The sequence below is a fragment of the Oreochromis aureus genome, linkage group 12, assembly GCF_013358895.1.
Source record: "Oreochromis aureus strain Israel breed Guangdong linkage group 12, ZZ_aureus, whole genome shotgun sequence".
In the NCBI taxonomy this organism is placed as follows: domain Eukaryota; kingdom Metazoa; phylum Chordata; class Actinopteri; order Cichliformes; family Cichlidae; genus Oreochromis; species Oreochromis aureus.
The window spans coordinates 4045251-4067763 of record NC_052953.1 but is presented as its reverse complement, the minus strand read 5'-3'; the positions used below and the strand labels follow the sequence as shown (position 1 = coordinate 4067763).

General features: G+C 41.6%; 1 protein-coding gene across 4 annotated transcripts in view; it reads right to left on the bottom strand.

Annotated features, from left to right (window-relative positions):
- Window positions 1-22513, bottom strand: part of rusc2 (RUN and SH3 domain containing 2) — a 38037-nt gene that overhangs the window by 13190 nt on the left and 2334 nt on the right. For 3 of the 4 annotated variants that reach the window (XM_031756588.2, XM_031756589.2, XM_031756590.2), the window contains exons 2-3: window positions 4673-6421; window positions 2883-3441 (exon numbers count right to left, since the gene is read on the bottom strand). In XM_031756588.2, coding sequence (XP_031612448.1) covers window positions 2883-3441; window positions 4673-6232 — 2119 coding nt within the window. In that variant the 5' untranslated portion in view covers window positions 6233-6421. Of the gene's footprint in view, window positions 1-2882; window positions 3442-4672; window positions 6422-14947; window positions 15195-22513 lie in introns of those variants that run through there. The other variant, XM_039620889.1, reaches the window with a different exon arrangement.

The window sequence follows — 22513 nt, the reverse complement described above, 5'->3', positions numbered from 1 at the left end:
CCTAATGAGGCATCAAAGAAGGAGTTAGTGGCTGAAAACTTTCTGATTTTACATCAGTCCAACACTTTGTGCTACTCTTTGACAGTAATCTTTTTTTTATGCACAGTCTATCCATTTAGTGTACAGTACTGTGCAAAAGTCTTGGCCCATCCCTCACTTTACTTTTTTTGCTTCCAAGGACACTTGTGATCTTTTAAAATGAGCATTAGCTCTCTGTTGTGGCGATCCCTAAAAGGACAAAATAGTATTTTTTGCACCAACAAGCTGATTCCCAAAAGGTTATTAGATCTGAGAAACTGGCATGTGGCGTGTGGTGTGTCTTTACAAAATCTGAAGAAACTGGACAAGAAGAGGACAAAAAAAGAAGTGGCAGGCCTACAAGAAAGTATCTGCAGCAGACAAACAGTATCTGAAAATCATGTCCTCAAAAAATAGGAAATAAATCCAGCAAAAACCCGACACTGGACCTGAGAGATGCATCTGGCCCTTGAGCCCCGATCCATCTACTGTTCACTGAAGCCTCATCAGAAATGGTCTCAGTGAAAGGATGGCTGTCAAGAAGCCATTCTTAATGAAGGCAAATTGGAAGAAAAGGCCGAGGTAAGAACTGCACTGAAAAACAGTGGCAACAGGTCTGACGGACCCAAAGTTTAAAGGGCAGTGCAAAGCATACCTGGAGAGGAAACCACAAAACAGAAAACTGGGAGTCACTGATTGGACCAGACGTCAACATTATTGAAGCAGTGTCACGACAGAGAACAGAGCAAAAACCAGCCGACATCATGAGAAGAGCTCCGAATGTCCTTCAAGAAGCTTGGAGAGCTACTCCTGAACAAGCTTACCCAAGAGAGAATAAACATGGTCGTACCAAATATTGACTTTCAAGCTTGTTAGAATTGGACAAACTCTATTTTTACCTTGATGCTGTATTTCCATGTATCTTATATCTGCACCTGTTTCCCTTTATCCCAGCAAAATATACAGGAATGAGGGTTGGCTGAAAACTTTTCCACAGCGCGATATGTTAACGGCTTTACTCCTTTGTTTTCATTCACAGATGCAGATGTTTCACTTGTTTCAACTTCAAATGATTTCTGTCCACCTAATTATACAGTACACAGTGCTTTCATTGATTCCAAATTCATCTTTTTTTAAAGATTCCTGAATTAGTCTGCAAAATTTATGCCAAAAACTCCATGTGTACTTGTAACAACCAGCATACTGTGCTAAATACATCCAAATTAAGCAGAATTTATCGGTTTTCAGGCACAAACAAAGGCACAACAGGCTTGTGCAGGAATACAGTGACATCTTGCTTGGTCATAAGTGACTAAGTTTGGCTGAGAAGGTGATGTGTTTAGCATTTCAACTTCAGCAAGCCAAAAAAGACCTGACGCCATTAGAAACTCCTCAGTCAGGTTCCTCACGTCTCTGAATTCTGGAAAATAATCCAGTGCTACAGATGGAGGTTTGTGTTGAGGTTTCTGAGAATAACTGATCTGTTAAGCCAAATTAAAGGGAGCCGAAGGGAATCACATTCAAACACAAACTTCATTAGAAGTTTCAGAAATATAATTGTTTGAGAGCGATGACACAGAGGTTTCTATCTACGAGCGCTTGTTTTTGGAAGGATGGCACAAACATGCACGGATATGCAAATATACAAGCCACACACACACACAGACACAGACACACACACAGCTCAGCAAGCTGATGCAGAGCTCGGTGGGGGAACGGGTGTTTCTCTGCATCTTTCTCTCCTCTCTCACCTGTTTGTTATTCTGAGCACGCTTGGCCCACTTCAACCCTTCATTCCATCTAAAGACACACACACACACACACACACACACACACACACACACACACACACACACACACACACACACACACACACACACACACACACACACACACACACACACACACACACACACACACACACACACACACACACACACACACACACACACACACACACACACACACACACACACACACACACGTTTTCATATCTTAGTGAGGACATCTCATTGACCTAATGCTTTCTCTAGCCACTCACCCTAACCATCAAAAATGAAGGCCTAACCCTAACCCTAAGCCCTAAGCCTAACCATAACCTAATTGCAACCCTGACAACCCCTTTTAGCCTCAAAAATGCCTTCAAACCCCATAAGTGACTGTTGTTTCCCCACAAGTATAGTAAGATGCCAATTTTCTGTCCCCACAAAGATATCTAAACATGCACACACACACACACACACACACACACTAAGGCATCAGCCTGCTTGTACAGGGGCGCACTCTTACACCCAAAAAGTGAAAAAACACGACCGAACAAAATGCCTCTCCACACCTGAGGGATGTTACCTCAACATTTGTTGACATTTGATGATCTGCTATTTAAAGTAAGTCTATAAAGTATATAAAAATGTCAGCATATTTATAAATGAATGAACGGTTTTACCCGTTTCTGATTTTTAAAACAACTGTTTTCTTCTTTCCTTCTTTCCCTTTTAACGAACTCACAGTCAGGGCTTGATCACATGAGTCATACCTTCGTGATGCTGCTATTGGCTCAGGCTGCTGGGGGAACTTCCCGAACATGTTGCGTTTATATGTCATTATTGCATGACATCAGCTTTTATCAAACCAAATACTTTCCACCGGAGTTTGCAGAGCCCAGATTAGCTAAAAGGAAACAATGTATCTGACTTCCATTCATTAGGTAGACAGAAGGAGAACAAATGAATGCTAATGTGCTCGAGGCGGATATGTAGTTAAAACTGTCAGTTTAAGCTCTTCTGTCCCTTTGCAGCCTAAATGAATGAATAAATAAATGAGTTTTACACTGTTGTTGTTGTGCAGTGTAAGAGGTGGTGTACCTTCTGCCTTGGCCCGGGTTTCTCTCCCCCCTTCCAGGTGTCGCTCTATGCTGCCTTGACTGTAACATCTGGTAAAGGGTACAGGCGACAGGGCCTGACTGTCAGCCTCGACACGTTGCTCCAGGATCGGAGAAAAGTCCACTGAGGAGTGCGAGTGAGAGGAGATGGCGTCTGAAGCAGCCTTCACCGAGGGCGATCCACCCGCTCCTCCATTTCTCCGTTTGCTTCTAGCGATCTCTGCGAAGGAGGTGACCCTCGGAGGAGGAGGTGGGGTCGCGGCAGCGCCCTCGCTGAGCCGGACGGGGCAGCTCAGCATACGCTCCAGTGAGCCGAGCCGTGGAGACGGAGACTTGTCCAGGTTGCGATCGTAGCTGCGAGAACGTGGACGGCTTCCTGCAGACGCTCCAATAACACCCCGACCAGACATAGGAGGAGAAATGTTGACATACACCTGGCCTTCAATCACAGCAGGACCAGTTTTAGCTCCACTAGCTCCCTGCTCATTCTTCTTCTTCTCCTCATCCTCATCATTGTCATTATCATCGTCATCATCATCCCGCTGAATAAAGAGGAATACAAAAAGAAAACAAAGTAAAACTTTTTCCAGGAGATTATAAAATAAAACACATTACTAGCTGTGGTTAAAAGGTCAAATTAGAAACAAACCAAAGGCTTAAACTGACTAATCCAGATTTGCTTTGACACAGTGGCAGTGGCACTGTTACTGATATTAATACCCTTCAGCTCTACATAAGTACTAAAATAATCCTCAGACATGAGCAGATAACTGCAGACGGCGGCTAGTGTCTAAAACGAGCCAGTGCCAGACTAATAATGATAATAATAATAATAATAATAATAATAATAATAATAATAACAATACCAGTGTTATGGCCATTTAAAGTTCAGGGTTATTCTCACTGTTACAGTGAATTACTTCAGTGTAAATTAGAGTTTAGGAGCTCTTTATGTCTCTTTTCCCCATTTTTCCTTTTGTGTTGAGTCAGATGTAATTTCTGTCTCTGTTGTTGATTTGGTCTTGCTTCACTGACGGAGACTCGACTCAATTCAATTTAGTTTTATTTACATAGCACCAAATAACACCAACAGTCACCTCGAGGTGCTTTATATTGTAAGTTCAAAGCCTTTACAACCCCAACAATCAGACGACCCTGTATGAACAAGCACTTGGCGACAGTGGGAAGGAAAAACTCCCCTTTAACAGGAAGAAACCTCCAGTAGAACAAGACTGAGTAGGTGCAGCTATCTACTTCAACCAGTTGGAGGTGAGGGAAGAGAGACAATTAATAAACATTACATCATAATCACTTGTTTGTGTAAAGTAATTAAACTGATCTTTATGTAACTAAAAACATTAAACACAAATTCACTGGAGGATAAATCAAAGACTAGATCTTTTGCATTCGGCTTGGATTATGGATTCTTTATCATCATAAATCCTTTTAATTATTCACAGTTAAGTGCTGTGATACATACTGCAGCTATTCAGCAGTAAATCAGTGTATTTATGTTTAGACATAATAAATAGGAGAACAAAGCTGTCACTGATCATATTCTATTATAATCATATTATATCAAATGGAACCCAATATGACAGTTTAGTTTTGTCAGTGTTACAATTTAACATCACAAAATATCTGATGAACTTTGACCCTTTGGCCACACTTCTAGTGGACTGCATTTCCACTCTAGTGTGGACCTTTGCATGCAGTGTATCCTGAAACGGATTAGAAACTGTTAAAACTATGGAAGCCGGATTCTCCACTCACCCTAGATGTCTCTCCCTCTTCATCCTCTTCCTCCACTCCTTCTTCATGAGCTTGCTGCCTGAAGAGGAAGTATTCACTCGGCTGAGTGGGGGTGGGGCTGTCTTTGCTGTGTTCGTCTGAGCAACTGTGAACCGAGGAGCCCGCGGGACTAGGGGACGACTGCGATGAAAGGTCGCATGTGACCAGTTTGTAGTAGTTCTGGGTGGCGACGACCAGTCGTGCCTGACTCTGGAGACAGGAAGCGAGGTCGCCAGAGGACCCTGCGTGAGGAGGGTGGTAGGAGTTGCAGTTGGCATCGAGGTCAAGAGCCCCCTGGTGCTCCACTGAGCAGGAACAGGTGGAGGAAGAGGATAGGCGTGGTTCACGGATGAGAGGGAATGTGTTTCCGAGTTGATGAGATAGGGGAGGTTCGGTTGGAGAAGTGTGAAGGTCCAAATAGAAAGCCCCTCCAGTTGAGTCTCGGTTTCCTGGTAGATCGGAAGCAGATGAGGTGCAGGAGTGGTCGATGGAGCTGTTGAGGTTGGTGGGACCAGACACTGGTGGCTTCTCTGGGACGCTGTTGTTCATCTTGTTGTAGATGGCACTGAAGTTGACGAGCACACCATCGGAGCTGTTGCAGGAGGAGTCGCTGCCGTAGCCTTGCTGGCACTCTAAGAACGGCTCGGAGAACGCCTCGGGGAAGTGCCGAGGGTAATTCTGGGAGAGAGTACAGCAGGAGCAGTGCTGGGTGGAAGAGCTGGAAGAGTAGGAGCCCGTCTTGCTGCTTCTCCCACACCTCATCGGATGATCTTCGTCTTCTTCGTCATCATCACCCCAATCTTGATCTCCGCAGTCCATCGACATGTTGGAGCCACTGCTTCCATGGCGCCGTTGACTGGTAAGTTCCAACATGTCGAGGTCTTCTAGGTGGTTAGAAAGATCCGAGGCGCCACCTCTCAGGGACTCCCCACTACTTCCTCCCACTGAGCTGTGAAGGAGGAAGGGCTGGGAAGCAAAGCCAAGGTCATGCAAATGAAAGGGAGTCAAACCGTCATCGAGAGCAGAGTGAGTGTCACTGTGAAGGTGAAAGGAAGAGTCTTCAAGGTAACCACTGAGGTTGTCACCGTCATCTTCCTCCCCTTCGTCATCCTCATCCTCTTCGGTATTCAACAGAAAAGGATTGTGACGCAATGGATTCCTGTTCCTCGGTTTGGCTCTGGGTAATGTGTGCGCTGTAATCAGCTGGTCCTCCGAATTGCTCGAGGCAAATGATGAATCATCGCTGGCTGTGCTGCCGCCTCTCCCGCCACCCTTTCTTTCTCTTCCTCCATTGTGGGAGGACCAGGAGCCACTAGAGGTCTGGATCAGGCTGCTGTAGAGGAGAGCTTCTCTCTGGAGGACGTCTCTTTCCGGAAGGGAAGTGGTGCGACTCAAGCCCAGGTTCTCTGGTGGGCTAAAAGGGTTGGTCCTCTTCATTGAGCTCCCGCAGCCACCCTGCCGCCTACCCGACACCTGACAGTGCACCAGGGGAATGTGATGCACAATCAGCGTCTCACCAGACAGTTTAGGAGGGCTGTCCATGGCCTATGAGGAGCGAGGGAGGGACTGGAGCTGCAGCAGCTGAGCGAGGCCCGTATGGGTGAGGGGGGAGGCTTAAACGAGGTGTGTTGACAGTATTCACACTCTGTTTGCTGGGCCTCTCTCTGCAGGGCAGCCAGGGATTTGGAAGGAGAGGTCAGGGAAGTCTACACCATGGTCAGAGTGATACATCTGGAAAACACAAAGACACAGAGACAAAAGAAGTGAGGAAAGCAGGCAAATGTGCGCACACACATGCACACGCATGCACACGCACGCACACGCACACACGCGCGCGCACACACAAGGGTTGAGGCTACAAGGTTGTAAAAAAGTCAGTGAAACAGAGTGAAACAGTGTTAGATAAAATCATAATGCTTACTAGACCACAAACAACCTTTTTTTCTAGCTCATATTTTGTTTTATTGGAGTTTGGTGTCCATGTTAAACACGGGACATCACAGCAGAGTTTTTCAGTTAGTAGGTAACATCGTAGAGGCAGTTAGTCCACCAAGTCCTGGTACCCTATGTACTGCAGCCAGCTGCATGCTTTCTACCTGCAGCTCCACCAATATTATGGTGATATTCTGTCCTCATATCCGACACCATCAGATGTCCACAGACAATCTGCCCAGATACAATGTGAAAAATCAACTTCTATTCCAAAGCGCGGAGTCAAGGAGGCCATTTACGTGAAAAGGGAAAGACCATCTCTGAATCGAGGAGGGGGCCTAAGGGTACATCTTTCGCCATCTTACAATGCTGTGATTGCAGCCATTCCCCAACTCTCTGTGAATGGGACTCATGGCCATTGATCAGTGTTCTTTGATCAGTGGGTTTTGGTCCGTGATTGTTGATCAATGGTCATGGGAATTTGCATAATTATGATTAAGGAACTGACCTCACAGCCCATTGTTCCTTCAGTGGGCTGGTTTCAGTCATTATGCAAATGTACTGTTTATAAGGTTTGGGGAAACCTGCAGTCAGCTGAGACTGAAGAAGTCACTTGGATGAGTGACGAAACGTTTCTCCCACAAAACGCTACGTCCAGATGAACAGATTCAACTTTTGGAGATTCAAGTTACGAAGGCACTTAGCGGCAATATTTCTGCCCGTGGTACGGCAAAATGACTGCGTAACAAAAATGGCCGTACATTAATTAACGTAAATGTAAGTTTTAGTTTTAATGTTTAGAATTAAATTACTTAATGTTCTGTACATGTACACGTACATATGCATGCTTTCTTCAGCCTCCACCACCTCCTCCTCCTCCACCAAGAACTTCGTCTTCAGCCAGCATCGCCTCACTCAAAAGGCGATGGAAAAAGGTGCTTCAACTTACGAAAATTTTGACTTACGAAAGACCCTCTGAACGAATTAATTTCGTAAGTCGGGGTTCCACTGTATTTCTAATATACAATATTTACGGTATTCAATAATACTGGTATACCATACAATATAAGTACAGTTAAAGTATTGAATGGCTTAAACCACAGGATAATGCACAGTCATTTCAAAAAACTCTTCCTATGATGGAGCATCAGAGCTTTCATTAGCTTGTGTAATACAGGGGATCAGCTAACCCCAAAGTCCCCAAACCAATCACTGTAAAGCGCCTCCAGGGAAAGCAATAACAGACCAGTGACTGAAGTTTTCTTTTCCCAAAGCAAACAAGAGTCTTTATGAACTCCCTGTAACTGAGAAACTTTAGATTCTGTGTTTACTTTTAGTCTTTAATGGAAGTATCCACCCAGCAACAGGAGCATCCAAACACAGCTAACAGGGCTCACAGTCCTGAGGTCACATTATGTTGAAACTTTAATGCTCGAGTAATTTATGAAACAGCAGGAACAGACGGGGAGTGTGTTTATTTGTTCTCAAGCCACTGTTCTTCTAGTAAAGTGTGGCCTAAACACACCTAGCTTCTTTGTGTTGCTAGCTTAACTAATATTACACATGAGAAAAATAAAGAACATAATGTAAGAACAAAGTCTGCTGCATGAAAACAGTGAGCACTGAGCAAAGCAGCTCTGCAATAGTCTCTTTGTTTTGGGTTGGTTGAACTCGGGGGTAGTTCCTGCACGTCTTGCTTTCTTCTCTTCAGCCTCCCTTCTGAGCAAATGTCTGTAGTCTGCAATTAGACCAGGAGTACTTAAGGCCAGGGAGAGGAGAGCCAGATCGTCTCTGCAGTCTGCTGCTTAATCCTGCTCAGTGAAGAGGAGGGTGTTTTTGATCATTTAACCTTCTTGACTTGCTCTTTTAGTGATCAGCTTCTAGGTTTTGCTGTGTCTTTCTTTTGACTGCGATAGGAGCTTGTCTGTCCCTTTTAGTTTAACAAGTAAAAATTAAACTTCCATTAACAGTTTTTGTTTCTTCCCCACATGACAGACTTTCAGGAGAAGGTAACAGGAATCCAGAGCTGCATTACAAAAGGTCAAAAACCATGTACAGATGATCAAATTATTATGTGTGGTTTTACTCCAAAACAGTGGATCAAAACTTATTCCACTAACCATATGTAGTAACAAAGAGAAATTGCAGTTCTGGAACTACATAATACACTGCACACTAGTTTCCAAAATCAGCAGTGGATCATCACCATCCAATGCAATCCTTTTCAGGGTCGCAGCATCCTCCCAGCTGCAACCATACACCCTGGACAGGTGCCAGTCTGTCGCAAAATACAGGTAGTAACAAAGTGGCAGGATTATCCAATTAACCTATCCCCACAAGCTGCATGTCTCTTGGATGGTGGGAGGAAGCCAGAGTACCGGAGAGAACCCACAAACTGCAAACTCCACACAGAAAGACGGCCTGATGGTGGAATTGAACCAGGACCTTCTTGCTGTGCGGCAACAGTGAACCACAGCGCCACCGTGCTCCCAAAACATTTAATAAACTTTAGTAATGTAAAGTAATCCTATTAAAACAGCTTCAGTAACTGTAGAGAACCAAGTATGATTACAGTGAGCAGGTTGAGTCAGAAACACATGAAGTGGAAACAGTGAGAGCCAGTAACGCACCAAACAGCTGACTCTTAAACAGGACTATGATCTCATCCTTATTCACATCACACCCTAAATAACAGACACAGGACAGAGCCTTCATCCTTCTCTTCTCTTGCTCCTCAGACAACCAAATCTCCAAGAGATTTTGAGACATCTTCTTGCTGTCAGATTATATTTGTTGGTGCAAACACACATTTACCTAGCATGCAATTTATCTTTAAATAAGGAAAAAATTATTACTTTGCTTTTGGTTGCAGATAATTATGCACTACCTTGCACTGCATCAAGTCTGTCATTTTTCAATTACAGCCCAGCAGCGCTCGTGCTGATGAAACTTTATAGATAAAGGTGCTTTTATATGTCAATACATGTAACTCCCAAATTAAGTGTCATTACAGAAAATTATACAAAAATAATGGCTTCTTCCTCGGGCTAGTCTCACCGCACTGAGGTGAATAAATATACTGAAAGTCATTTTTCCATCAGATTCCCACTTCCTCCCCAGAGGAAGTAAAATGCAGCTCTGTTTGCAGTAACAACATTTCACACAGGCTTTAATGCTCTCTATCATCTCAGACACTGGAAAGCTTCTCCATCATTTCTTTATAGGATTTTTCTTCTCAAATTATGTAGAAATTATTCATAAACCACCTTTCTATCCTTTGTGTAGTCCAGACTGATATGTACTGTAATCTCAGATTAAGTGAGCCTGTGACTACAAAAGTGGGAAATCAGATCTGAAGATAAAAGCAAAAGCCACATTTTAGCATATTGAAAAGCTGCACTGCTAAACAGTCACGTGGATAAGAAGATGCAGATATAAATACTGGCGAGACCTTCACGATCACGATGGAGCCAAAGGCTTCCTCGTCAGTTTTGCAGTGAAAGAAAACACAAAGGCCGAATGAGGCGACACACAGCAGCTCTACAGCTGCACTTTAGCACAGTGCGACAGGTTTACTTTGTGGCACTGCAATAACTGTGATGCTTCGCTTGATAGCTGACCTTTTAAACAGAGAACAGAGTGGTATTTGCTGTCGGGATGGACTCGGATTTCACCTCAAGTGGAGCTCAACCTATTTATCTCAAAGCTGTGAACAAAGAAGTGATGGGTTCCCACTAACCTGTGCTGCAGGTATAAATCATGACATTTTCTGACTTTTCTTTTTTAGTATCTTGAACTGATAAATTATAGCAGGAAGGAAACTATTGTTCGCCACGGTGTGAAAACCCCCACAGTGAATGTGTACCTGCAGCTGCCTGGGTGGAAGTTGTCTTTCATGTGATAGCGAAGGATGGAAAAGCATTTAAATTCCTCCTGGATTAAACAGCAAAGTAAACAAACAGCATAGACCAAGATCTGAGCCCACGCTCTCCTCACTGCATTTCAAAATCACAGCGAGGATACTGAGTCGAGTTGTAAATGCTGAGTCACCAAAACAACACAGACCATCAGAAGAAGCTGACTGACAAAAATAATAATGTAATGGGTTGCTTGTTTAGGGCTAAACCAAGCTAATTTTAACTACTTAACATACTGCTGAGTAGCTGAAACAATAATTATATTATTATATTATAATTATTTCTATTATATTTTCCATTTAATAATCTAAATGTGCAAAATAATTAGTAACAAATGCTTTAAAATGTATGTAGTGGAGTAAATGCCGTGTCCTCTTTAGACTCACCCCTGCATCCTGCAGCTGTTACTGAGAGTGAGCTGCTGTTAGTCTGCAACTTACAAGAAATCTGCAAAGATTGTGGTGAAATATATGAACTGCACGCAGACAGGTTCTGTTTGGGTGGCGGGTGAAGTCTCAGCTTTCATCACGTTTAATTTGTGATAAACATAATTTGATTAAAGACACTTGTTGGACTTCCACCAGTGAGATTTTGATTGTAGCTACAGTAACAAGCAACAGTTCTGATGAGTCATCTTTACTGTAGTTTGAGTTCAAGGAAAATAAAGGCTGCTTATTATCTTAAAACACTGAATAGCTTCTTTTACGTGAGCCTAAAGAGCATTTATATTTAATTGGTCAAAGGCTTCTGCCTGTTAAACCAAGTCGTGCAAAAATCATTTAAAATAAAATAATAATAATAATAATAGTCTATTGCTTTGCAACACAGAAACACACTCGGTCTCTCTGCTGTGTTCACTGGGGACTTTTCACACAACATCCTGGTTGTTGTTTATAACCCTCACCTGATGAACCAGGTAACAGAGTGTGACATCATCCGCTTCGACTGTGCAAGATGACAGTCCACAGTCTCACTGCTTTCCTGAATCCTTTTTACGAATATTAAGTTCTGAAAAACTGTGACAAATATGTTTCCTTTTGATGATTAATAAAGACAATCTGAGGATTAAAGGATTAAAGTGTTTGTAGGCACGACTGATGCTGACAAAACAACTATGAGGAAAAACATTATGTCAAAGCATTTTTCACTACAAGCCACATTTTACCTTTCATTTCATACAGCAATTAATTTTTTGCAAATCCAATTTACTGTGGAAATTTGATATAGAATCAGTTAAAAGCAAATAATATAAAATCTCTTACATTAATTTAATGCATGCGTCTTTGAGAAAATCATTTCAAAATTGAAGTATCAACAGCTGTGTTGTGAAGACATGTAGGTACAGACCCACAAGTTAAGCCTTTTTAAATCTACTGCGTGATATTTATGATACATCAATCAGCAGCAATGAAACGGCGCTGTGTGACGCTTGTCTCAAAACTGCCTCTTAAAAGATTGACAAATGTATGCAGGCTGCCAAGCTATTCAGCTATTCAGGCACACACAGAAATGACAGAGTGAACAGTGAACACGTCCAGTGAATGCCCATTATGCTGCATTAGCCACCACATTTATCTTTTTGGCATTTCTACTAGGCACCCATACCCATGCAGTTACATAACTGTGACAGTTCCACCCTGACAAATATAAACAACGGTCCTTCAAGTGAAAAAGTTAATCTAAAACTGTTCAGCCTTTATGCAGCCTTTGCAACAAAGAGCACAATACAGTGCAGAGAAAGCTTCTGCACACTTTTCTTAAGAAAACATGCACAACCAGCCTCTTTACGCCAACAACAACAACAGCAGCAGCATGACTGAATTCTGTGTTATTACCAGATTACAGCAGATCTGATCAGATAACGGGTTAAGAAGAACAAAGAGGCTGTGTTTGGCCAATCGAAATCCATTTCCCATGCAACATCAGAAACCCTAGCTACAATGCCACCCAATCAGATAGAGCCCTGCTCCACGACGGGCAGCATGAGAAAGTATTTCTTTTCTTCGTCTCTCTTTACTTCCAACACAATACCTGCTTACATAAGAACCTGAATTCATCCAGAAAGGTCGAGCTCTCTCAGGACGTCCTACTGTTGATGCTTGTACAGTAAAACCCCGTTAAAACTGATGAGGAGACAGAATATCATTCTGAAACCAGCAGCATCGGATTGTTCGTGTTTTTATTCACCCAACTTGTCTCTAAATCTGTCATGAGCCTGAAAATACACAAGAGAAAATAAACACAGCACCTTCAGATTCACAGCATTTTATAGCCACAGTGCTATTTTCCTATACTGCGCAGTGTTTTAGCATCATTTAGCTAAATGGTCCAACAGGTAAATTTGCTGATGAACATAGTTGCCTTTAGTACTGAGACCTAACCAAAGTCCTAAAGCAGAGTAAACATAACTAAATGCCAAATCTGCTGAATGCACCAAAGACCTCCTGTAACTTCATGATCATGTTTCAGTGTTCAGACTCTATAAAACTCAACAGCATCCCTGATATTTACTGTAATAAAATAGGAATTAAAGACAAGTAAAACAAAATGAAATGGTGGCTTAAAGAAACAACTGCCCACTTTGACAGTGACACTGTCACGGTGAGCTGTGTGGCAGGCAGTGGTTGGACCCACGCGCAGGAATATTTAAGTATTTTTGTATTTATTCACTGGCAGAAAACAAACTTAGAAACACAAGACATGAGCACTAGAAACAAAAAACAAAATTCAACCTAGGAAGGATGATCTAAACTAGGAGTTCACGATGTGGCGTGACATAACCTGACAAAACATGACGACTGAGGAACACACAACTAACGCGGAGGACGCAACAACGGGCAGGGAAAAACACAGGGCTCAAATACATAGTGGCGTAATCAGGGAATGGGAGACAGGAGGGAAACACGGCTGGGATAATGCACTCATGACACGGGGAAGCAGAACTGAAACCACAAACATGGGACAAGGACTACCAAAGTAAAACAGGAAACTAAGACAAAGCAACAAGACGCAGACTAGACACTAAGACATGGAAACATAAGAACCTGAAGCACAGAGATGATACAAAACAGAAACCACAATCCAAGGACTAAAGTGTAACATTAGCAGAAAACCATAAATCATAATAATTACAGGTAGAATTATCAGTTCACCAATAAACACAAAGCACTGCGTCGGTGACCCAGTACAAACACTTAGGATCGTGTGAGGAAGGAGCAGTACTGCCGTATCATTAGAGGTTGTTTCGCCACAAAACACAGTTAATGTATTTAATAATGTGATAATAACAGAGAACAAAAAAAGACGATTTTTGGTCTCTGACACTCTGATAACTACAGATTAGTAAAAGGTTCTTGTTAAAAATCAATTCCATTATTATCTTTCTCCACAACTACGTCCTTAATGGTTTCCTCAGAAAGCATTAACAGCATAGCTTAGATGCTAACTAGGGTGGGAAACTGACCTATTTATGAAACACGAGAGGAAAAGGAAAGCAAAGCTGTAACAAAGGACATCCTCCCTCTTAAATCATCGGGGCTGTACTTCCAGGAATAAGTCTGAGCCCAGGAGGGGAGCATCCGAGTGAAGGCACACCCTCGAGGGGCAGAGACAGCACAGCCAGACGCAGCGGCAATTATGATGATGGATGAAGTCCACGCACGGCGGGACACATATTTATTGCAATGTTGTCAATATTTGCACTAAAACACGAGCAGGTGACAACTTGTTTCTGTGAAGAAGACAGACAACAGATTCAGGCAGATTCAGAAAAAAATAATAAAACGTCCAGTTTAATCTGGCCTGTATCAAAACTGCATTTGTGATGGAGAAAAGGTTGTAGCTTAAAAACAAATTTACTTACAAACAAACTCAAATTCACATCTTTAGTATATATACACGCGTACTAAAATATACATATATTCTTTTAAGAACAAAAAAAACGTATTAAATAAATAATTTAATGCTTTAAAAATATAATTAAATGGCTGTAAGATGCAGAACAACCGAAAATAAAGCGCCCTGCTAATACAAAGCGGTACAAAGAATGAACTGAAATGAGCGGCTGTACACACACGTATACCTGTACTGCTACTCTGCAGCTAATTTAAATGAATGGGAAACCATAGCTGTAGTTTTACTGCAGTTACTGAGAACTACATGTGTAGAATCACCGGTCAGGTCCGATAAAGAAAAAACAACAACAAAAAACATGTTTAAAAGTTGAATTTGCTCCAAAATAAGGACTACATTTTTTTTCCCATCGTAAATGGCATTTCTACTAAACATTAGAAAATTCAGAATATTACAGGTTAATTTTTAAGATCAGCTTCTTTGGACCATCCCACCAAACGCCATGTTAAATCACACGAGTGGTGCACATACAGCCAAGAAAAATAACTAAACTTACCGACAACTTCATGACAATAACCAACAGCACGATTGCATTATATGTTACACATCCTGCATCCATGATTTGTTGGCTCGTTGTGGAAAAAACAAACAAACAAACAAACAAACAAACACAATAAACACTGTCACAGAAAACAAATGTTTCTCTTTTTCAGACAGTCCCTGCTTCGCTCTCATCTCCTGCAACAGTCTGTAGCTGTCTTGGTGCTGAGTTATCAATCAGTGTTTCTCTCTGCAGAGCGAGTGAATGGATCTTTTGTCTGTTGCACACATTCACTGTCACAAAGCAGTGTCAAAATAGAGCCAGACAAAAAGACGAGAAGAGCTAAAAGCGAGGAATGCTGCAACTAAACAACCTTGAAGGGTTCTTGGAACTTGGGGGCTATCTTACCGCTGCGCTGAACTCGATGAGTAACAAAAGGTTTATCTGCTACTCAGGAAGAAAGAATATGTAAAACATCCAGACAGATAACTAAAAGGAGAAAAATAGAAAACAAGCGGGAAGTGAACCAGTCACAGTACACTGAGTCACGTATTCAGCGTGGAAATGTTTCACCAAGTCCAACCAGCTGCCGGGAACAAAGAAGGATGTGTTCCAAAACTCAAACAGTCATGAATTCCTACCATACTAACTCAAAACTAGAACATTATACATGTATGAGAGAACGATAACAAGGGGTTCTGCTGTTCTAACAAATAATCACATCCATCTTAGCTACGGCTCGACTGGTGCTGGAAGAAAGGCCGGGGGGGGGGTTTATCCTTTGTATACGGTCAGCATGTGAGGAGTGGACAGGCCCAGTTTTACACCTGTGTTGTCAGTTTAAGCTTGCACTGATGTTAACATGCACAACTTTTCATTTAATTCCATTATTTAATAAAGAATGTTTTGCTTAATGCCAATTCTCCAATAAGGGGACCACAAAGTATTCAAGAGACCATGAAAGTTATGAGGATACACAGACTGTGGATGATAATAATGCACACAGACAAGTGCTGCCATCTTCAAGTGTGGCTAAGTCAAGAGGGCTAATCAGTTACATACATTTCGATATACAACCCCAGTTCCAAAAGAAACTAGAAGATAAAAACAGAAAGCTGTGATGTGTAAGTCTTTGATAAAGACGGGATGCTGCACAGTAGGAAACATTATACTGAGACGTGTCGCTGCCACAATACGTCTCACGTTGTCTACGTTCTACTGTAAAAAACTGTTTATGAAATTCTGAATAATTGCATTGTTTTAATTCATATTCCACATGTTTTGGATTTGACTTACCATCTATTGATTTATTTAGCAGAGTTCACTGCACTACATGCAACTGAGGGGTGGGGTGGGGGGAGGGGGGATGCTACCTGTTGACACAGCAAAAATCGGTCGTCCTGTTGATCCTGTATGTTTAGCTCCACTGCCACAAAAACACATAAAGGTGTTGCTGTCCCACAGGACTCCTCTTTACGGCTTTATCAGAGAATCCCAGCATGACGGCCTTTATAGCCAAATTTATTATTGCTTCAGCTCTGTTCTGTTTTTACTGAGCATCATTGCATTTTATTGAGCTTTTTGCTCTTTTAATTACATTTTTTTATATGTGGTTCCTTTTGAGATATTTAGCTTTACTCTATTTTATGGCACTATTCTGCTGTATTGAGCATAGTATTGTTTATTATCCATCAATCTGTAAATCAAATAAAATGCAGCCCTCCCTCTGCTACCCCAGGCACATTCAAATGCTTTTATTATTGTAGCGTCTTTAACTTACAATTCAAAGTGCCTTGAGGAAATGGTTGTTATGATTTGCTGCTATATAAATAAAACTGAATGAATTGAAATTGAGCTGACAGAGAGGTGACAGTAACTGCTCATGATAACCAAGATATGCACATCTCTGAACAGATGAAGAAAAGTGATACCGGCACTAAGAATTATAGCACATCAGTGCAGTTCTGGCTGGTAATCGCTCCCAACTTTCAATTAAAAATGCAATTTATTGTCCATAAAACAATACATTACATTTCAATACATGAAACAGAAACACTGGTTTTCTCACAGAGTTAAGCAGGAACACATGACCTTGACACCAGCTCTACAGTTTCCCTCCCCGCTGCCTAACCACTCAAGGATCATTATATAAATCACTTGATTATTGAGCCACGTGACAAATATCTTCTTGTTTTAATGACCAACCAGTTTTATCTAACCCGACAAAAAAAGATGACCATATTGAATTCAAACTTGTCCAGATGAGGATATTTTATCCTTGTCTGCCATCTTATCTGCAAAGAAAGATCTTCACCATGTGTCACATGACACAGGAAACTTTTTTTAATCACAACTTATCACAGTTTATTTTAAGTAACTGCTTTTCTTACAAACACACCCTCAGAAAATGATTAAATACAGGCGTTTTTTTTGCTGGTTGTTATATTGAACGAGTTGAGCCACAGATTATTTCACAGACTTGTCATTACAGGTATTTAAGTTCCCACAAAGCCCGACAGCGTGAGCATGAGTCTGCATGAATGGCATGTGACACCGGTGTCAAACAGATGTAACCAGCTGTGAACATGACATCAGGTTTTATCAGTATGACTTGCAAAGCATGTCTGAAAATGCAGCGCTGCAGTTCTGCTTCTAGCCATCACACCTCCTTTCCTCTCGACCTCCTCACACTGCTGACTTTGTCCTTCTTGCTCCTCTCCTCTTTCTCTGGTCCACATCCAAACACCTCTCACTCTGTTCCCCGTCTTCTTCTGACACGTTATTGCTTTCTCTCATTTATCCCCCCCCCCCCTTCACTTTCACCAAATCCCTGCTTGGCTATCCTCTCTGCTTCACCTCCATATTACACTGCAGTGTAATACATCTTTCCTTTACTTCTGCCTCTCTCGTAATCTCCCTTCCCTTCTCCTTCAATCTCTTTCTTCACTTCCATATCCAACTGAGACCGACTGTACATGGTTTCGCTGAGATCACCTATTACAATCCAGCAGTGCTTTGAGTTTGCGTGGCTAACAGTCGAATCGCTGCCAGTAAGAAAAACGCATAAGATAAACTTATGAGTAGAACCAGAAGAATTTAATTTAATTAACATTTTTAAAACTTTAACTGTGGTTTTACTTCACTTCACTCTGAGCCTCCATCTGGATCAGATATCTGTCTGGTCCTGACTCAGAAAGCTGAATAAGGTATTCTAATAACAAGCCAGTCAGCTTTATTTGTCGAGCTGGCTTTGAGTTTTGTTTATTTACATTTTCTATAGGTTTCTTGGTTTGCTTGGTGTTTCTCAGGTTTTACTTTCACCTCCTCTTGCAGTCTTCTTTCTGTCGTACTTATTTGATTTTTCATTCCTGGAGTTTGCGTTTACCCCCAGCTTCCCTGTGTCTCCTGTTGAGTCTCCATCTCTGTGTTCAGTGGTTTTTATTGGTTACTTCCAGGTAGTTTTGGTCGCTTGTGTCTTGTATTGAGTTTAACTTCCCTTGTCTCGTTATCCCTGATTAGTTCCCGCTGTGTTTCCCACGGCCTTGTGTATCTATTGTCCCAGTCTCCCCTTACTCATTATGTGTCGTCTCTGAGCGCTGTGTGCTCCATAGTTCCTGTAGTCTTTGATGTGTGTCCCCTGGTTTGTGGTCACCTTGCCGATTGCTTTTGGACTTCTTCACAACAGCCGGCAAAAAAATGTTCATTTTCCATTCCAGCCCTGTGTTCTGCAACCTGCCACACAGCTGTTGTTCTTCATTAACTAAGACAAATATTGAAAGCAGGAGAAGCAGGAGCTTCCTCAATGCTAACATAGTGCAGAGGTCAGAGGTCATCCCTGAAACACCAACAACTTTTCCTTTCTTTCTTACAATATTTTGAGTTTAACAGTTGTGAAGTAACAGTTTATAAACTCTTTTTTTAAAATCCTGGTCCTACTGTTATCATTTACATTCAAGGATTAAGTATTTACTCAATTTGATTTTACAAAGTTAGGAAAGTTTAAATCAAGCCTTAAACATAAATGATTCTCAGTGACTCCCGAACAGTCACTGATCAGTAATCCACATCAGCTGATATCCAAACCCAACCTATTGATATCATATAAGAGCGGGAAAAAGTTAGATTAATGCATTGCTTCTCTCAAGCTCATTTGAAATCAAATCTAGTTAAAAGGAAACTGCTGAGATTTTTGTCAAATAAGCTAAGACAGTCTTACCGCCTTCACACTGAATGATTTTACTTACATGTCACCCTTCGATTCTTCTCAGCAGCACAGTGAAAATGTCCAAAGTACTTTGATGGTGTCCCAGCAGGTCTTTCACAGTCAGACAAATCAGCATGACATACACAGCAGGGCGGGCAACATTCATCTGCTTCAGCAGTAAACACACGCACACCAACTCACAACTCTCCCAAACAGCCGTCTGGGTGCCTTTAAATCAGCGAAGCATTGCAGGCCGAGAGACGTGAAAGGAACAAAACTGCCATAATAAGCTGGAGGGCAAAAGCTGTGTGGGTGCACGATCGCTGTGCGTGTGTTGATGCATTCGACTCAAAAATGTCAAAAGGGAAAGATGCACATCCGACGTGCACAGCCGTTTTCCTTTCGGACACAGATTATGTCCTTACACTTTGTGCTGGTTCTGCTTTGCTCTTCTTCCACGGCCGGTTTTACTTAAAGTAGTTTTACTTAAATAAAAGTCATTTCACACAGTTAGTGGTTTATGAAGATTAAAAATGACTTCTCAGCGTAAAAACACCCATATGGAAAAGATATATATAAATCTTATAAAGTTTGTATCTGTCTTGTGTGAAACTTGTATGAAAAGTATACAAGAGTGAAAACAGATATAAGATCCCTTGAAAAATTACATAATGAAACTTGTATGTTTTGGATACTTACTAAAACAATATATGAAAGTAATGAGAAAGTGGCCGCTTTCATGAGTAAATCATGTAAGTTTTTACTATTTCTTTTCCATATGGGCAGTATCAGTAAAATGTGCTTCAAAATAAGACGTGCATATTTTATTATTAGTTGCAGAATTAGATCATAGATTTTCTTGACCAGTTCTAGTTTAATTTTTTTTTTTTTTTTAATTCCAATTTTGCACGATTCCGGTTCTCCCTGAAGACTATCAGTGACATCACACACAGACCTGTTCAACTTTTTGCTGTACTTCAAACAATACCAACTAATCTGAGCCAAGTTGGAGCAAACAGTTTAATTAACTGAAATTTAAGCAATGTGAAAAACATAAAGAAGGTTTGTAGAGTGGTACATTGCTCCCAAGTGCCAAAATAACCAAGCTGAAGCATAAATGCCAAAAACTGCAGTTCTTCTAACGACCACTTGAGGCTGGCTCTGAAAATCATCCCACCAGACTCCTGTGTTAAAATGTCTGATTTTACAGCTTTAAAACGTACGTTTACAGCCTGGTACTAAAAACGGCTTAGTTCTCTAGAGTTAATTTCCCTATTTATATACTCATGAATCTGAACATGGTTCAACCTTTTTGGGTTGACAGGTGGCCAAAACAGGCCTCAGTAGCCAGTAGCTGTAAACCACGCTTCAAGAGTTCTCCAAACGTGACTGGAAAAAGTTTGCGATGCTGGTACTTTGTGAGGCATTCCTAATAGATTAAGTTTACTAATTTTCTGATCAATGTTTGCAACTTGCTAACCTAGCTTGTTAGCATTGGCTGACAGCTTAGCCATCCACCCTCTGGTCAAGGTATGGTCACTTCTGGCTCCAAAAGCCCAGTTCAGTACCAATATGCAACTGGGTGGAGTCATAAATCTGCCTCAGATATTACTAAATTATAGTAGTTAAGGAAATGCATTTTGTTAATTTGATTATTGCCCTTTTCCTGGGAAGCCAAAGGCTTTAAACAAAAGACCCTGATCAGCAGAACACTTGCAAAAGCCCTAAAAGAAATGTTGCATCAAAAATCACAAGGAGGTTCATTTCCAGGCCAAACCACCACAGGCCTGCAGAGGCTACACGCGGCCTCGGCTGATCAGCAGTGAAGAATCAAGTTCTTAACACTTTCCTTGACTTGAAACGCTGAGTTGTTGGAGGTTAAATACCTGCTTCAGTTACAAGCTTTTTGTCACAGATTCGCTCTAAAACAATGGATTCTGATTTTAGACAAAATATTTGAGATAAATATATCTCACAACTCCAGAGATACATTTCAAGCTGCAAACAGACAAAATTTAGAGAGACCAATTCTTATATGTCACGGTTGCAGATCTTAATAAGCAAAAACAGCACAGTCTACTCTGAGCACTGAGTTACACAAACATGAGCTAAAGAAGCTCAGTAAGAGATGGTTCAGATATGAAATGCCTGGGAGATGCTGGCATGCCTCGAAAAGGTTTCCGAAAACTAACTTTGTTCGTTACAAACTGGAGAGTCTCCAAAACAAGCATTTGTGTGGCTGAGTGCAGCTGCAGATAACACAGTGCTGAAATCCTCTATTCAGGAAAACTCGATTACACGCTGGGAAACGGGCGTCACGTCTGTGCATGTTTTTTTACATACTTAGCATAGCTCAAATCACAGCACACACTAACACATATGAAAGGCGCACGTGCACACACACACAGAAACTGTTCACATCCGGCCTCAGCAGGCCTTCAGTTACATAACGAGAGAAAGAGACACACACATTTGAAGATGAGGACAAGCAGCTGAACAGCGAGAGGAGGCGCATCGGCCTGACTCAGTGAATCCACCAGTTTCGAGAAATGACCACTACGCTGAGGCTTTAGTCCTGTAATGCCATGACAATTAGCTCAGCGGTCACAGGTCCTCCTTCACACTGACTGGTGACGCAGACAGAATCGGCACAGATTCATGCTTTGCTAACATGCTGCTGCTTTAAGTGGCTTTCACTGTGAACAGTGTGAGCTGCTCTGACAGTCAACAACAACTTTACGTAAGACAAAACAACCAATTTGCATCCCAAAATTCAGAGTTCTGGAAACATGTGACTTTAGAATAAAAAGCATATCCACCACAACATATTTATCAGCAATCAGAGGTTACACAATCACCTGTTGACGGGCTGAAAATGGCCAGTTGGAACATTTTAACATATTGTGGAACTTAAAGAACAGCAGATAAACACACTGCTATTGTAAAACTTATGCCGATTCTATAGCTGCACCCCAGACACGGTTTGGGCCCTCAGGTTGACTTAGGATAATACTCTGACGCTATAAGCATCAGTCTAAGCCTGCTGATCTTCACGGCTCTTCTTTGATCTCTTTCTGTCTTTAATCAGTGAGTTCAGTAAATTTCTCTGCAGCAGGATGTAAGGGCATTTTGGGCAATGTTTTAACGACGTAAAAACAGTGGCAGTCGTAATAGTCTTCACTGCTTTTATCATGAGAAATTTGTTACATTTTATTTCAGGTTCTGCATATTTGTGTATCTACTTCTATAATCTCTAATCGAGTACCTAACCTGAATCCATGCACACAACCAGCAGAAAAAAACCTGTATTTTAAAATTTCTTCCAAGTATCTAATTTTACTATTAGTACTACTAATAAAGGAGCACAGCTCCTGCAG